Here is a 17,960-nt window from a genome sequence, read left to right as displayed (position 1 = left end):
ACCACTCAACTCAATCGTCTACTCCAACCCAATTCAATTCAAGTCGGTTTAGATCGATGTGTGATCACGTGGTTTTACATGGCACAACCACTCTACCAAAAACAAGATTTAGTTAAAATGGACTATTATTTAATATATATCGTAATATAAATTCGAGAAGGTAGGTTATTATATTGTAATTATTACGTTCTTATTACCTAAAATAATTTACTATATATAATTATATTTGTTCCATAAACTTTTCTTTTTCCAAACTTAAAAATTGATTTTGGATACTAATCATGTTAAATAAGAAACAAAATGCGGATTTAAAATAGCATTACTTCCATACTCAATTTTTTTTTTTTTTTTTTTGATATTACTCTATATTTGTCATTATTTTTTAAAAAAACATTATTTGTGAAAATAATAAATTATTGAGTAAAGTGGTGAATGAGCCACGTGTAAAGGTGAGGAGATATGGAAAACGTGAGGCGACGGAAGCCAAAATAATTGAGGATTCATGGGATGCTCTTTCTTTCCCTCAACGGCTTAGATTCTTCTCAAATATGGATCCGCGTTGCAGCTGATCGCTCATGGTTGGTGGTGACCATTTTCAGCTGTTCACACACACATCTCCCCCACCCCTTCTCAGACGGTTGAAACCAAGAAAGAGAGAGAGAGAGAGAGAGAGACGGCTTCAGGTTTCATCACAATCCAATTTTGACCTTCCTTCTCCTTCGTCTTCCAATTCATTCTTGGTAATTGATTTCTCTTCTTCGCATTTCCCATTTCCTTTCCTTGTCTCTATGAAATCATGATATCTCCCCCGATCCATCCCACATTTTTTGGGATTTTGTTCGATTTGTTTAATTCAGGGTTTCCTCGTCACTCATGGGATTTTGCTCAATTTTTGGGATTTGGGGTTTTTCTTAGGTTCCTTTTATTATTTTTGGCATTCGATTTCATAACTGATGACAGGATTGGGTCTGTGCCCCTTTAGCTTCGGGTGGAAATTTCCTTCTTTTTTTTTTTTTTCCTCTGTGTTTTTGCTTTCTGTTGTAATATTTCTATTTACATTTTCCATTTCTGTTTTTGGTTTCTTTTACTTTTGTGTGACTTAATGTTGTTTTATTCCCTATGAGCATGAGAGAAATTGTACCGAAATTGTATTGAGCTGTGGGATACGCGGTTCTCAATTCATGGTACGAGAAGTCTCTTGATGTCCCAATTTTTGTTTGCTGTTCTTGGTTGCTTGTTTCTACTGCTACATTCATGTGTTTCTATCTGGTTTGTGAAATTTTGAGAACTGTATCTCATGCGGTGTTCCCCATTTGCATTATATATTTTGGCAGAATGTAATGGTTACTCATTGTTTATTATTGTTGGTAAGAATGCATAAATAACTGCAATAACGGAGAACCCCTAAAAATGCTCCCCTCCTCCGTTCTCTCGACTACCCTAACCTTCATCCCCGACCCTCAACCAGTGCATCTTCTTCAGAATCTCTCTCAAATTAAGTATGTTCGACCGTTTTATTTCTTCATAAGATTCCATAAGTCTCATTCTAGTTTGGTTAGTAGCTCTTGCATTGATAAGAAATATTATTGCAATTTCTTGCAAATTTGAATGATTTTATTTCGCAGATATGGAATTTTAGTCAGCCATCCCTCTCTTTATCTCATCTTTGATGCTTTGAGAAGTCTTTGGCTGAGTTGTTGAAATGTCTTGAATCTTTGTTCTTCCCTAAGCAAGATAGTGAAGGTTTTGGAATTACCCGAATTCATTAACACAGGCCTTCCTCAGATTTTTGATTGTATTGTGTAGACTGTAGCCAATATCTGTTGGAAGGAGGTTGGTTAGTGTCCCTGTGGGTTTCTGAAGCGAGGATGGTTTTATTTCTGGGATATGTTGAGAAGTTTAATCATGAAGCATGAGGAAAATTATCAGTGTTCAAAGGATCTAACTAAGTTGCCTATGCTTAAGGAATTTTCAATTCCAGAAGGATGTTAAGAAAATTATTGGTGGTGAACATGAATTTTAATGAGTCACTGGTTGTTTCTGGACTGTTTTCTCACAAGAATTGGAAGGATATTGAGGAAGTATTAGAGGATCTTTATGAGGTCACTATTTTGATAATTTCTTTACACAGCTTTACTTAAAATGGATGAAGGTAGCATTTTAAGTGATCTAGGATTAAATGGAAAATGAAATCTTTGGTAATTTTCATCTTCATTTGAGAAGTGGTAAGGAGAAAAACATTCTCATCAGAATCTCATTAATACATGTGGTATGGTAGATGGATCTATGTCAAGAACTTATCTCTAACTTGTTGGGATTGGAACACTTTTGAAGCATAGGTTGAAAACTTTATTGGTCTTGTTAGAACACTTAATATGATTTATTGTACTGAGTTTTGCATTGATGTTAAGAAGAATTTTTATGGTTTTCTCCTAGCAGCTAGAAGTTAAGAAGAATTTGTGTGGTTTTGTACCAACAACCATTGCAATCAAGGATTGAATAAGAGGGGATTCTTTTCTTAGATTTGGTGATGTTTCTCCGTAAGATCCTACAGATTTCATTCAAGGAAATTTATCCTCAAATACCTTTTCAAATTCTCTGGACATAAATCATATGCAATTGGTCTTGGCAGATGAAAAGCACGCGAACTAACTACTAAATTAGTGAACTAAAATTACTAAATTTGTTGGCAGATGTTTTCCCTTTAATTAGCCTTCGTCAATGGCAGGACTAAATGCTCCAGTCCTAAATGAGAATGTGGTATTAAAAATTTTCTTGTTACCAATGTAATGGAGTTTTTTCATAGAATCTAATGAATGTCTGTTGCTGCTTGATACTATCCCCCTGGATGTAGTTATATTGTTTTAGTCAGGAGGTTGGAGATGTCCTTTTAGATGAGCCTTGTCCTCAAGTAGCATCCGATGGTAAATCCCTGTTTGAGTAAATTTTCAAAGTATTGTAGTCTGAAGGCACCTTTCCACTTCTCTTTGGAAGAAATTATTATGCGTGTGCTTCATGGCAAAGTTGATCATCCACTTCTTTTCATCATTAAAGAGGTTATTAATTATTTGATACGTAATTGGTCAATTTGGGATGCAGAAGGAAAATGAATGGGTTGGAAGTCAATTTTATTAAAGAAAGCTGATTCTGAAGCATTGAGGTTGATGTTAGTAAGACAAAAATGAAGTTTTTATTGGGCAAAGAAATTGAAGAGTCAGTGATTATTTAATCTATTGGGATTCTTAAAGAAGCTGAGTGATCTTCTATACTTCCGATTATTTAGGCAACTGTTGAATAGTCTTTTAATAAAGAAGAAAAAGAAGGGATGGATTCTAAAGCTCGATATGGAATAAACTATTGATTGAATGGATTGGAACTTTCCTTAAGAAACAAGGATGCTTGTTTGTTTTGAAAGACAATGGATATGGATCAAAGGTTGCATAAGAGCTACAAAATTCACAGGTTTTATATATGGAAGACCTAGAGAAAGGATTGTGGCTTCTAGAGGATTGAGGCAAGAAGATCCTTTATCTCGGTTGCTATTCCTTTTGGTAACTGATGTCCTTTAACAAACTCATTGAAAAGACTTGTTCGAATTGTTTCTTTGGAGGCTTTTAATGTCCCTATTTCACAATTGGCAGGTGACACATTTCTTCTTTGCGAAGATGATACTCATTTTGTTTTTCCTGTGACAATAAACTGAACTTCTGTTGGGTAAAAAAAGAAACCTTTTAAAGAGAATCCAAAAAATCGTCTGCAAAATGGCATGCACCTAAAAAAAGGGATCCAATCAATTTCAGTCAGACCTAGAAAATAATTATATAATGACTCATCACTAGGGTCCGAAGAGAAACATAGAAACTAACAAGAAACCAAACACTGTTAGGGTTTTGTTCAATCCCTCTAAAGGTCCTATTATTCCTCTCCCACGAATCACACAACTCAGTGCAAACTCATGTTTCCCAAAAAAAAATCCCCCTTCTTCCATTTAGGTTGATAGAGAAGGAACTTCTAGATTATATATCTATAGCATGCCTAGAAAACTACATGCAATAAATGTATCATTGCTTTTACTTGTTTACTTTAGATGTATGTAATGTTGGTAGGAGAAAAGTGACGAGAAACAATCGGAGGGGAGAGGGAGAGCAAAAGAATATTTTAGCATCAGATTTCTCTTGGTTATGGCTAACAAAAAGGATTCGGGATGGGAAAGGGCAACAATGACAACATAGAAACATGAGAGAAGAGAAAAGGAGTTACAGTTCAGATTTGGAGTTTTGGAATTTCATGTTGGGTTTTTCAGATGAGAGTGCCTGAGTCTAGCTTATGCAACCCTGCTGGAGAGAGAGGGAAGAGAGGGAAAAAAGAGTGAAGACACTGTTTTGGTTGTGCAAAAGAATGATATGGATGGGGGAGATATTTGGTCCTGGCTTTTGCACATAAATGAGATGAGTGAGTGTTGTTCGCGAGTTCTCTTTTCTCTAAAATTTAAGTTACTTTGAAATGCAAGTTTTTCAATTTATAGGTATGGAAATGTGTATGGCACAAACAAGTGAAGTTTTGAATCTATCTGCCTTGTCATATTGGTGGTCTTGATTTTTTGATAATGGTAGGATACCTATGTCCATATCTATGCTTCCTATTATGCATTCACGTTGAATATCTCTCTCTCTATATATGTTAATTTTCTCTTGAGTGTAAGATTTCTTATGTTTCTTGAAACATTTTTGTAACATCACTTCTCTCTCTACCTACTCCCATCTAGTTGTTCATTCATTTTCACCGATAGCATAGTCTAGTTCTTGGTTTCTCTGTTTCATTGGGCATTGCTTGTCCTCATGTTTTATCTTAGTGTCTCTTGTCAGTTTGCCTTCGTGATTCTTTACTTCCATTTATGATGCCTTTCAGATGTGATGTGGAAAGCCTATGGCAGTAGTTGTCTTGCTTAGTTCAGAAGAGTTTTATTTTTGTACACTGAATTGGCCAAACCTTCTTGATGGGAGCTAAATTGAGCTTAAACATTTTTGGGGCTAGAGCGGATGGTCCCGATGAGTTTGTACCTGTTGAAGCTTGCAAAAAGCAAAAATTGATGTCAAACTATTGGGAGGAAAACCAGAGACTGATTTCCAGCCTTCCTGATGAAATTTCTATCCAGATTTTAGCTAGAGTTCCCAGGATACATTACTTGAGACTTAAAATGGTCTCTCGAGCATGGAAACATGCCATTACAAGCAACCAACTCTTCCATCTCCGACAGGAACTTGGAACGGCTGAGGAATGGCTGTACATATTGACAAAGGTCAAGGATGGGAAACTCGTTTGGTATGCTATGGATCCACAGGCTAGACGATGGCAGAAGTTGCCCCCAATGCCTACTATTTCTCTAGAAGATGAAACTAAGAAGGGTTTAACCGGGCAACGGATTTGGAATATGGCAGGTTCTAGTATGAGAATAGCAGATGCTATAATGGCTTGGCTTGGGAGGAAGGATGCATTAGATCAAATGCCATTCTGTGGTTGTGCTGTTGGTGCAATTGATGGGTGTCTGTATGTGTTAGGTGGATTCTCCAGTGCTTCGGCAATGAGGTGTGTCTGGCGATATGATCCCGTGGCAAATACATGGAATGAAGCACACTCTATGTCAATTGGTAGAGCCTACTGTAAAACTACAGTTTTGAACAACAAGCTTTATGTAGTTGGAGGAGTCACGAGAGGCAATGGTGGTTTGTCACCTCTACAATCTGCTGAAGTATATGATCCAAATACTGGCATGTGGTCTGAAATGCCGAGCATGCCCTTTGCTAAAGCTCAGGTATTGCCTACTGCATTTCTTGCCGATCTACTCAAGCCAATTGCAACAGGATTAACATCATATCAGGGCAAGCTGTTTGTGCCTCAAAGTCTATATTGCTGGCCTTTTTTCGTCGACGTTGGAGGAGAAGTATATGATCCAGATGTGAATACCTGGGTTGAAATGCCCATGGGGATGGGTGAGGGATGGCCTGCAAGGCAAGCTGGAACTAAATTGAGTGTCACGGTTAACGGGGAACTGTATGCATTGGATCCTTCTAGTTCTCTTGACAATGCCAAGGTCAAGGTATATGATTCCCATTCTGATGCCTGGAAAGTTGTGGCAGAAGACATTCCCATTCATGACTTTTCTGATTCAGAATCTCCTTATTTACTCGCTGGGTTAACCCAAAAACTTCATGTCATCACCAAAGATGCAAATAACAACATAACTGTTATGCAAGCTGGTGTGAGAAATCACCATCTGGCTTCCTTTCAATCTGCATCATCATCGTCGTCTTCACAAGATATCTGTTTCAGAGAATTGCAAGAATTAGACGAAGAATCTGAAAATTTTACAAAGGTGATAGCCACTCGAACCGTTGGGTCAGCCGAACTGGTTAGTTGCCAGACCCTTGTTATATAGCCGTATATAGTTTCAGCATAACTATTAATACTCCAAAGTCGAAAGTCTCAGAATTTTTTCTCTTCATAGCAGCAAATATTTTATGCGGCCGGTAATAGCAAGTCTTATTTTGCAAAGTATTGTGTAGTACCCCCCAATGGTTTAAAGGATTGAAACTTCATTTTATGTGGATATATCATATTTGCTATTTAAGAGACTATTTGCCTTCCTTAATTTTTAGTTCATAAGCTGAGATTTCGTCTTCCAGTCAGTCGCTGAACTGAAATCTTGCATGGAAATAGCCAAAAAGCAGCTGTGCGTTGAAGCTTGAATTTCCATTGTACAAAAATTATGTAGATACTTTTGACAATAGTGGTTCCAATGTTTTAGCTACTGTGTTTCTTATAGAATTGTTTCTATGGATATCATCTTTTTATTAATCATAACTTAGTGTGTTAGTTGCTTATTTTTCTATATTTTTGGATTAATATATAATAGTGTTCTCCCAATTTCTTTGTCTTTGTAGCTTTTCTGATCAAATATATTTTTGCTTATGGTTGAAGATGATATGGTAAAATGTCACTCTATAACTATCTATGTCTATTGCTATCTATCATCCGTAAGATTTTGCTATATTTATAAATGCAATGTTGATCTATATTTTAAAACATTTTTTTATACTTTACTTAAAGTTTTGAAATTTAGGTGAAATTGGTTGTATTCCAAATTAAAATGAACTTTTTTTTGTGTGTGTTTAGGAGTAAAATATTTTAGAATTTTTTTTTTGAACCTAGCTCTTAAAGTTGAACTACACTGGGTAATAAAAATCTATTACTTATAAATGTTGCTAGACATCTTATTAGTTCTAAAAGATAGTGTATAACCAACCATTTTCAAGACATAAAGGACCGAAGATAATTGATTAAAAGATTCATTTTAAAGCTCAAAATCATTTTTGTATGACTTAAAAAGTTGGAACTTTTCCTATAAAGTCATCATCTAAATTCTAAGAATTATACAAATTACGCTTTTCATTCTTTGAATGCGATGACTGTTTTTCTAGTTTTTGTTTCCCTTTTCTTCCTTTTTCTTTGACACGACTACGACTTCTTTAAACACAATAAACTTCTATGAGATCACACACCAACTTTGACAAGTCAACACGAGTGATTTTAACACGATCAACTTCAGTTTGTGTTGTAGAGCAAGATCACATAGAGATAATGAAAGAACTAAAAGATAACGGGAGAGTTAAAAAATACGGTTGATATGAATGAAAAGTTTATTTTAATAATTTAATCCAGGGGTAAAAGAGTAAAAAAGCCACAAATTTAATATTGATGAAAGATGTAAGAAAGTAGCCGTTAAAATGGACAGTGAAATGAAGACTTGCAATACTGAAATGGGTCCGTTTTACAAATAGTATTTATTCTTCTTCTTTTGCTTTGGCGTAGTTTCTTCAACCTTCAACCTTCAACCTTCACCTTCACCTTCAGTCTTCTTCTCTCCCAGTTGACTTCCACCCTAAAAACAAAATCACTTTCTCTTTCAGTCAAACCATTTCCATTTTTCTATTCTTCGTTTCCATGAACAACACCGCTTTCATTATTCAACCAACCATCCTTGAAATATCTTTGGAAATTGAAGTTTAGAAAGTTAGAATAAAGTTAGAGTGGACTCGTCAACGCTTCCAACCATAAGTTTGCTTCCTCTTTCCCAGATACCCCATCACACACCTTCCTTCACTCAAACTTCCTTCATTCATCGCTCCCACATTTGTCGTTTTCAAATTCGACGCCATTGTTTCCCCCTTTCGGTTTCTATTATCAAATTGACCTGTGTAGAGATGAGAAGCAATGAAATGGGCAGATTAAAGTTGGTGTTTTCAGATGTTTTTTCTTTCCTGTGCTTAATTTTCGTTATGGGGTTCGTTTTACGGGTTTCTGCTAACGGGGAAGGTTTGTGATTCTCCTACTTTTTTTCTTGTTCCATTTTTTCATTTATTTTATCTACAAGAACATCGTATTTGGTGGAAGTCCACCGGACGTGTGGTTGAATTCCCATTACTGGCTGTATAGATTATGTTGGAATAATTTCCTTTTTGAATGGTTCTATATGAAGTTGTTGATTGGATTCGAAAAAATTGTGTAATTGAGATATATCAATGTGTATGTTCCCAATTTCTTTGTGGGTCTTAAACAGGTGATGCACTAAATGCCTTCAAGCTGAGTCTGGTTGACCCCAATAATGCCTTGGAAAGTTGGAATTCCCTCCTTATGAATCCTTGCACATGGTTTCATATTACATGTGATGGAAATGACAGTGTTGTACGTGTGTAAGTTTGTTTATCCTACACTGTTTTGTTTCTCTAATTAGTCACAGCTTACTAGAATTTATATGGAAAATGTTTCCTGTGACTATTTTGCACAGTGATCTCGGTAATGCGAATCTGTCTGGAAAACTGGTTCCACAGCTTGATCAACTCAAAAACTTGCGGTACTTGTAAGTCATTCTGATTTAAGGGGAAGTCTATTCTTATTTCCTTTTTGTGTTGTATATTATTTGTTTTCACCCCTTCTCTTTTCGGTCTTAGCACTGATGACTATTATCTCTTTCAGTCTCTAATTCTCAACCATGCACAGTACTTAGTATTATTGCTGACACAATGAAGGTGGTGGTGAAATTTTAATATTAGCAACCAAATAGTATATTTTCTGTTCTTTGTTAACTGTGAAAGTTGATTAATTTCTACTTGGCTTAACTAATGCCTGTATGCGCATTGAGAAACCAAACGATGATTCTAGGATTATTGGAGACTTGAACAGGAACTAGAAATAGTTTCATTACCACTTGGGTGACAAGTTAATGAAAAGCTGTGGTAACCTGAACCAAATAAAAGTGAAGGACCTTCTCAATCTATTTTGACTAAGCTGGAGGAAGAATTTTTGTGTTGTGCCATTGCTTATTTTAATGAGGACAATTCAGAGGAACTTTCAAGTAGTAGTAGAATACACATGAGTCACTCACACAATTTCGGGTTAAGGAAAAAGAAATTAGTGACAGATGGTGACAGTTAGCCAAGTTAGCTACAGCATCGTATACTGCTTTGATATGTGGAAAACAATCTTCCACTTCATTATCTTTGAATCGGAGGAGGAGTTATTTTTTTACACAAGAGGGAAATGAAATAGTAAGATTAGAAAGTCTTGTAATGTTTTGTTTGAAATTGTTTATTGTTAATTATTAGAAGGACATAGTTGTTGGTTTTATTAGTTTGTTTGTCAGTTGGGTATTCTCTAAGTAATTGGTATTCTATAAATAGGTCAATCTCCTGTATTTGCAAGATTTTGATTAATAGAAAAAGACTTGTTTTGAGTAATTTTGAAGCCCAATTTTAGATTTTAGATTGTATAGATTGTTTTGATCCGATGTCCTTTTTAAATTATATGCATGTTGTTATTGGTTTGAAAGTCATTCATTGATCTCTGACAGGTAACTTTTTAATTAATAACACTAGTGAAACATGTTAAGAGGATATCTTATTTATGCATATGGTGGTTTGAAAATCATTCATTAATCTATGTCAGGGAACTCTACAGCAACAACATCAGTGGAACAATTCCAAAACGATTTGGAAATTTGAAAAACTTGGAGAGCTTGGATCTTTATTCTAACAGTTTATCTGGTCCAATACCTGATACTCTGGGCAAACTTACAAAACTAACTACCTTGTATGTAGTAATTTCTTTTTCATCTTGTTACGTTTATTTTTCTATTTGTAATATCAATTTTCTGCTGAAATTTATGTTTAAAAAATGTATATGTTTTACCAATAGGTTTGTAACAACATGAATTTTCTTCTACTATTATCGTACATTGATGGGAACATCTGACTCCCCTAAAAACAGCTTTTATATTTCTCTTTGTTGGTGGTGATATACAGGCGTCTGAACAACAATAGCTTATCAGGAACCATTCCAATGTCTTTAACCACTGTTCCACTTCAACTTCTGTAAGTCTTGCATCAAATCTACTTGTTGACACTTTACCGCTTTTCATTACCTTTAATTATTATTACATTAGTACTTTGAGGTGTTCCCTCGATGACAACTATATCCACCCAATTTTTGTTTCAGGGATCTTTCAAATAACCTTCTAACAGGAGTCATCCCTGTCAATGGTTCATTTTCTCTTTTCACACCAATCAGGTTTGCATATCTTCAATGTGCTATAGATTTGTCACTATATGATGTAATTATAAGGCTCCGTTTACTTGCTGTGAATGAGAATGGAGGAATAAGATTAAAGAAGTTTTACTTGAGTTTAAGTAATCTGGAATAAGATCAATTTTTCCAACCCACCTCAAATTTGGAAACCAACCCCCCAACAGTGGGACAATTTTATTTAGCATTCCTTATTTCACCTTTATCAGTGTCTATCCATAAGCTTTTATCGGTGTCTATTTGTGGCATTGATAGAAATCGACGAGCCTATTAGCATTTATTTTGTAAATATTTTTAGCAGTTTTTCCATTTACAATCATTTCAAAAACTAATTCATTGTTATCAAATGGATGATAAGATAATTTGATGAAATATTTAATACCAACCACAGTTCTTTTAATGATTTTTTTCTTCTAACGATTTCATTCTCAGATGATCTCTATTGTGGTTCTTGTAATTTTGGTTTCTAGTAAAAAAAATTAGGGCTGATATCTTTCCACTTTTTGTAGTTTTGCCAATAATCGTCTTCGAAATTCTCCCTCTGCTCCTCCTCCCCAAAGGACAGATACACCACGAACATCTTCAGGTATGCTTAGTTAGCATTTATACAAAAGTATGTAATACATCATTTTTACCTCTTTTCAATTTAGATGGAACTGAAATTATGTTTGTTGAATTCTACCGTTCTTTACATTGTTTCTGCTTTTGCAAACACGTATTTTGTAAATTGTATAGTTTAATCACAATTTTTATAAAGAAAACAATACTCATGAGGAAAGTAGTTATGCCCTATGAATCAATGATGGATCCACGATAGGGTTTTATAGATTAGTAAAAATGATATGGAAAAAAAATGTAAGGAGTGAGGCTTGAACACATGTTTAGTGGGGGCTAGGAGACCATTTTAACATTGAACTTTAACTTCTAGAATTGATATTATATCAATTTTATATATATATGTAATATAAAGAGCATAAAGTTGAGGAGGGACTCGAGCACAGGGCCGGATTTATTAAGGGGTTAGGGGGGCACGTGTTCCCTCTCACATTCCTCGTTTTTATATTTTAATGTTAATTTTGGAGTGTTAGATTACAATATATATTAAATAATGCTTTAGAATTACTAAATTTTACCTTTGGTAAAGTAGTCGTGCCCTCTTCAAAACCCCAATATCCTAGGTTCAAATCTCATTTACTACATCTATCTTTTTTGTTATGTAGTGCCCCCCTACATATGATTTCTGGATTCGCCATTGCTCGAGTCCCCCTGAGCCTATGCTAAATCCGTCGCTGGTGCTATGAAGCATAAATACTTCATGTGAGACAAAAAATCTATATTGGATATATATCAATACCATTGCTCCCAAATACTTTCCAGTTATGTTTCTAGATATATATTTGATATGTGATTTGGTGTAACATCTCTCTTCTACACGAGAAGACCTAAATATGAAGCATAAATACTTCATGTGAGACAAAAAATCAATATTGGATATGTATTAGATACCATTGCTTCGAGATATGTTTCTAGATATATATTTGATATGCGATTTGGTGTAACATCTCTCTTCTATACAAGAAGACCTAAATTTCACAATGTTGGGAATTTAGGCTAGATATAAATAAATGTCGAATAAACTAAATTATATCTCTCACTCCCACTTCCACAGGTTGAGCCAAATAAATCGTTCATAAAATTGTAAATAATAAAACAAAGGAGGGAAATAAAACAATATAAAAAGAAATATACTAGTTCGCCCCGAACTCTAGACTACATCTAATTTTCTGCAACTGAGGGTTTTAATATAATGGAGATTGAAAAACCACACTTGAAAATATGCTTACAAATCTCTCTTCCCAAAAGTACAACAAAGAACTATTTAAATTCAAGTTCCACAACCCAGTAACTTGAATAAACAATAAGAGAAACTCTTGACGCAATTCATCACTGTCACACTAAAATAACATGCTGGAATAAAATTTTGTTATTTTTCTTCTCTTCAATGGCGAGGGGCCAGCACGGTCTCTTCTTTCAACAAAGACGGAGGAAGACCTTGATCACCTTTTTTGAGATTGTCAGTATGCGCGAGCTATGTGGAGTTTTTTTTAGCAAGAGTTTGGTGTTAGCCATGCTGGCCATCGGGGCATTTGTGCCACGATCGAGGAGTTCTTCCTTCATCGCCCTTTAGAGAGAGGGTTTTTTTTTTTTTTTTTTATAGCTTGCCTGGGCGTGTGCTATCTTGTGGGGCATTTGGGGAGAGGAACGGTCAGGTGTTTCGTGGTAGAGAAAGGGATCATATTGAGGATTGATCTTTGATTAGATTTCATGTTTTTCTTTAGGCTTTGATTTTGAAGACCTTTTGTAATTATTCAATTGGTGACATTTTACTTAGTTGTCCCCTTCTTTTAGTCGGGGCGTTTCTGTGGACTGAGTTTCTTTTGTATATCCTTGCATTCTTTCATTTTTTTTCTCAATAAAAGTTATAATTCTCTATAAAAGAAAAGGTAACTCATCCATAATTGGTTTCTCCACCATCTAATTTTTCTTGTTTTGATAACTCACCTTTGATATTAATCAAAAGATCCTCCAAAAAATTTAACCAATCAAATAGAATTTCTCTTGGGTCAAGGAAATGTTATATGAATAATATCATGAGAGAAAAAAAAAATTGGTATATAAAATAGAATTCAAGCCCAACGAATTTACATTGTCTTCTTGAGATAATTTTGTTCCCTCTAGTGCCTAAGTTTCATGAGTAATTGTCTCCTAGGATAGAATAGATTAACTTTCTCATTGAAGTAATACCTCGTTCATAAGATCCAACTATCTATACTTTGTTATAAATCGAACTTGAACAAAATTTACAAAAGTGAGAAATGTCTACGAGAGAAAATCATTATGGAAAAATTTGAAGAAGAGTTGTATTTATAGACTATTCGTGGTTATTCGAACATTTGCGTGTTTTCTTCAAATTGGTTATTTTCGAAAATACATGTTCATTCATAAAACAATGCAACTCTATACGAATGGTCACATACCATTTATTCCTACCAGAAATGAAATTGAGCCAAAATTTTGGGCTTGAATCTTTGACTCCAATTCCTAATGCACAGATCAACAACATATTTTATCCTCTCAAAATTAGGAGCTCTGCTGATTCAAACTTCTTCTCAAAGTTAGTATTTATTATTGTTATTTTAAATGGAATTTACTTCTTCCAAAGGACTTGGATTGATCATTCAACATTTTTTTTACTTGAGGTGATGGACCTAATGGAATCAAGTTGGAGCAATTGTTGCTGCTGCTTCTTTGTTGGTACTTGTGCCTGCTATTGCATTTACTCTTTGGCGACAAAGAACTCCACAGCAACATTTCTTTGATGTACCTGGTTGGTTAACTAGAAGATTTCTTATTAGTATGTGCAGTATTTCTTGTTTCTATGCCACACTTGATTGATTACATTAACGTGTACATGTAGCTGAAGAAGATCCTGAAATTAACCTGGGGCAGCTAAAAAAATATTCTCTACGCGAGCTGCAAGTTGCCACTGATTATTTTAGCCCACAGAACATTTTAGGCAAAGGTGGATTTGGCAAGGTCTATAAGGGTCGTTTGGCTGATGGTTCTCTTGTGGCTGTAAAACGATTGAAAGAGGAGCGAGCTGAGGTTGGAGAGCTTCAATTTCAGGCTGAAGTAGAGATGATCAGCATGGCTGTCCACCGTAATCTACTCCGTCTTAATGGATTTTGCATGTCACCAACTGAACGATTGCTTGTCTATCCTTATATGGCTAATGGAAGTCTAGCATCATGCTTAAGGGGTAAATCTTGACTCAAACTTGTTTTTCCTCCTGAAAAAGTGGATCAATGTTAAAATTTATCTCATCATCGTTACAAAGCTAAAACAGCATACTCAAGAATGGTTCTTGAAACCCAAATAAGTGATTCTTGTTCTGCGTTCATTTCATATGATCAGTTTATCTTCTACTAACCTATGTTAAATATTCTAGAGCGTAAGCAATCCCAACCACCACTCAACTGGGCAATACGTAAACAAGTTGCTTTAGGGGCTGCACGAGGACTTGAATATTTACATAATCATTGTGATCCTAAAATTATTCACCGTGATGTGAAAGCTGCAAATATATTATTAGATGATGAATATGTGGCTGTTGTTGGAGATTTTGGGTTGGCTAAACTCATGAACTACAAGGACACTCACGTCACAACTGCTGTTCGTGGAACAATTGGGCATATACCCCCAGAGTACCTCTCGTCTGGAAAGTCTTCTGAAAAAACTGATGTTTTTGGTTATGGAGTAATGCTTCTTGAACTCGTAACTGGACAGAAAGCCTTTGATCTTGCTCGGTTAGCAAAAGATGACGATGTCATGTTGCTTGATTGGGTATGTATTGCTCTCTACTCTAAATTCTTGTGCCATTTTAAGAGTGCCCAGCATTAAATAATAATATTCACTAATGTCTCATATTAGCAAACGGCTCAAAATAAAGTTCATGAAAGCAAAATGGTTTGATTTTTGTCATTGTATTTACTTTTTATTGACAGGCTTGGAGGGGATGGTTCTCTGGCCACTGAATTCAACTTACATAATAAGACAACTAATTAATTACACAATCAAACCCCTTTTTAGCATAAAATACCAAGGAAACTACAAAAAGAATACAAAAGATAGCAATATATTACAATATTAAAAAAAGGTAATATACCAATAGCTTTTCGAGAGGGCTATCTCTCTCCCAAAGTCTCCCAATGGAAGCTTTCACCAAAATCATCTACACGCTCTATGGTCCATAACTCCCATTATTTATATCCAACAGACCAATAGTTAATGACCCACAACACCTTTTATTAGTATCATACTAATCTTACCTATATACCTCCAACTTGGATTCTCACAAATGCTTTTAGAATAACTGTGAATTTGATTCTCATATGGCGGCCCTTGCTCAGTTTTTTCTCGTTCAATCAAAGGAATGGATGATATGCGTAAAAGGCCTCGTGGCATTCTATTGAAATAACGAAATTCTAAAATCTCTCAACCTTTACAGCTTGTTGAGAGTCTCCCCAAACTATCCCTCCCAGAGTGTTGTGTCAATGAGATTGTAATATCTCTTATTCTTCCGGACTTGTTTTGCAATTTCTCCCACAAGCATACTTTCAGTTGATCCTCTTGTGATCCTCAGTATCACTGCTAGAGTTTTAGTGTTACTCATTACATTTTTATATGTTTTTTCTTGCTGATCAGTTGGTATTTTGATCTTCCTAGTAATAAACAAACACTTGCATGATATAAGGTGGCTGACATATTAACTCAAAACTGAAGGTAAAAGGACTTCTAAATGATAAGAAACTGGCAACGTTGGTCGATCCCGATCTCGGAGGTAATTATGCAGAAGAAGAACTAGAGCAGGTAATTCAAATTGCTGTTCTTTGCACGCAAAGCTCCCCGGTGGAACGACCAAAAATGTCGGAGGTGATGCAAATGCTGGAAGGCAATGGTTTAGCTGAGAGATGGGAGGACTGGCAGAAAGAAGAGAGCTCACGCCAAAACTTCAATAATACGGTTCATTCTTACCCCCGGAGTAGATCTCCCCATTTAGTTGATTCCATTTCTCATCTTCCTCCTGATGAGTTGTCTTCTCCAAGATGATGATTGTCTTTTAAAATTGTTTGTACATTTTAGTATTATTTTTTTTTGCCTTTTTCTCAATTTGAATTCTTGATGCTCCAAGATAACCTGAGGGGGGGTTTATTGAAGTTTGTAAGAAACTAAAATGGCATGAAAAATAAAATTTGCAATAGATGTAATTGTAAACGATGTGATAATAAAGGAGAATCTGGGTTGGTTCTTGTTGCAGTTCCTTCTTGCTAGTAACTATTTTGATCTTACTTGTATCTCATGCTTAGCCAAATTAATTAGAAAATGTTAATTAACCGACTGATAGTTTGAAATGAGAAGATGAAATGCATACTAATCAATCACTAAGGCTATCCTCAACAGGAATGCTAAGATAATCATATGAAATTGACTAGTTTGTCATAATAATAAATCCCAGCAGGAAATTCCTTTGAGTTTTACCATGTTTTTGTGGCTATACTGCATTCTATGTATCAAATTCTCTAGTCAATTCAATGTTGGACTTTTCTAATAATTGAAGATTAAGCTTTGTCTTCTACAATTAAGTGCAATCTGATAATGTTTGATAAGATGCTCATGGACTCTTCCATTGATTAGATTGGTAAAGTTGTACATGATATTGATGTATTGAATTTCTCTATGTTTGAAATACCTTTTAACTTCTTTTTTTAAAGTTGTTTTTGAGATAAATCCACCTGTTTGACACCCATTTTAAATAGATTTTGAAAAAAAATAAGAATTTATAAAATAAGTTGGTTTTTATTTTTATTTTAAGAAATTACACACATGTATTTTTATTTTATGAAATTTTTATCTTGAGTGTTTAAATAAAAATAGAATTTTAAAAAAATTATTATTTTTTGAACAACTCTTACACAAAACTCAAAAGATGACTGCAATCTAATTATATATTATTGTGTCTCAATCACATAGTTGAGTCAAATCAAATAATCTAGCAATACCTTTACCAGTTTTTAGTTTTCAAAAATTATGTTTGTTTACTCTAAATTTCTTACCATCTTTTCATATTTCCAAATTTCAAAGACAACAAAATTTTCAACACTATTCAAACATTTTCTAAATATAACAAATATAATAAATAAATTATATATATTAGACGACGATAATTTTAAAAAATGTAGTGACATGAGTCTTAATATGGTAATGTTTTTTTTTGCTATTTTTGCAAATGTCACTTCTAAAAACTACTATTTAACTTTTATGAAAATTGACAGGTTTAGGAAAGGACAGATAAAAAGTAAACTAACAAAACAAATAATGATTTTGTAAGTTTGTGTGATATAACTAATGATAATATTGAAAGAGAGTATCATGAATCATATCAATAATCCACACTAATTAACCTATCTCTAAAATTGAGTATGTGTTCAAAGTTGTCTTCAAAATCTTATAATTGGATATAGCATTTTTGAATTTAAATCCTGAGAATAGAAAAATATGTGTCTTTTTCTTTCAACCTATACTTTTCTTTCCACAAACTGTTAACATTATTGAAGTTAATTAGATATAGCAGTACGTCTCTTTTCATTATTATTCTACAAACATAATATGTGGAAGGGGGTTTGAGGTTTAATGTTGCTTTAACAGCCTTACAATTGTTTGATAACATGTGTGTTTCATATGCATTATATATATGAATACAA

General features: G+C 34.5%; 2 protein-coding genes and 1 long non-coding RNA gene across 4 annotated transcripts; 2 read left to right on the top strand and 1 right to left on the bottom strand.

Annotated features, from left to right (window-relative positions):
- Positions 1-476: 476 nt before the first annotated feature.
- LOC101216630 (F-box/kelch-repeat protein At1g22040) lies at positions 477-6,889 on the top strand. 2 transcript variants are annotated; one of them, XM_011660476.2, is made up of 2 exons: positions 477-740; positions 4,909-6,889. In XM_011660476.2, the coding sequence occupies exon 2, from the start codon at positions 4,997-4,999 to the stop codon at positions 6,434-6,436; it is 1,440 nt and encodes a 479-aa protein (XP_011658778.1). In that variant the 5' UTR covers positions 477-740; positions 4,909-4,996; the 3' UTR covers positions 6,437-6,889. The 2 variants fall into 2 exon arrangements, with proteins under 2 accessions (XP_011658778.1, XP_031744856.1); XM_031888996.1 differs by lacking the exon at positions 477-740 and adding an exon at positions 762-1,184.
- Positions 6,890-7,844: 955 nt separating this feature from the next.
- LOC101216386 (BRASSINOSTEROID INSENSITIVE 1-associated receptor kinase 1) lies at positions 7,845-16,515 on the top strand. Its single transcript, XM_031888997.1, has 11 exons — positions 7,845-8,373; positions 8,618-8,750; positions 8,846-8,917; positions 10,003-10,146; positions 10,359-10,427; positions 10,552-10,623; positions 11,148-11,233; positions 13,922-14,026; positions 14,117-14,458; positions 14,648-15,042; positions 15,982-16,515. Exons 1-11 carry the CDS (start codon positions 8,262-8,264, stop codon positions 16,306-16,308), a joined length of 1,857 nt encoding a protein of 618 aa, XP_031744857.1. The 5' UTR covers positions 7,845-8,261; the 3' UTR covers positions 16,309-16,515.
- LOC116405182 lies at positions 13,581-15,982 on the bottom strand. Its single transcript, XR_004218321.1, has 2 exons — positions 15,365-15,982; positions 13,581-14,488 (listed from the first exon to the last, which is right to left on the bottom strand). It is a non-coding gene; the product is annotated as an uncharacterized LOC116405182 (long non-coding RNA).
- Positions 16,516-17,960: the final 1,445 nt, after the last annotated feature.

The sequence above is a fragment of the Cucumis sativus genome, chromosome 7 (assembly GCF_000004075.3).
Source record: "Cucumis sativus cultivar 9930 chromosome 7, Cucumber_9930_V3, whole genome shotgun sequence".
Classification (NCBI taxonomy): Eukaryota; Viridiplantae; Streptophyta; class Magnoliopsida; order Cucurbitales; family Cucurbitaceae; genus Cucumis; species Cucumis sativus.
This window is presented reverse-complemented; position numbering and strand designations above follow the sequence as displayed.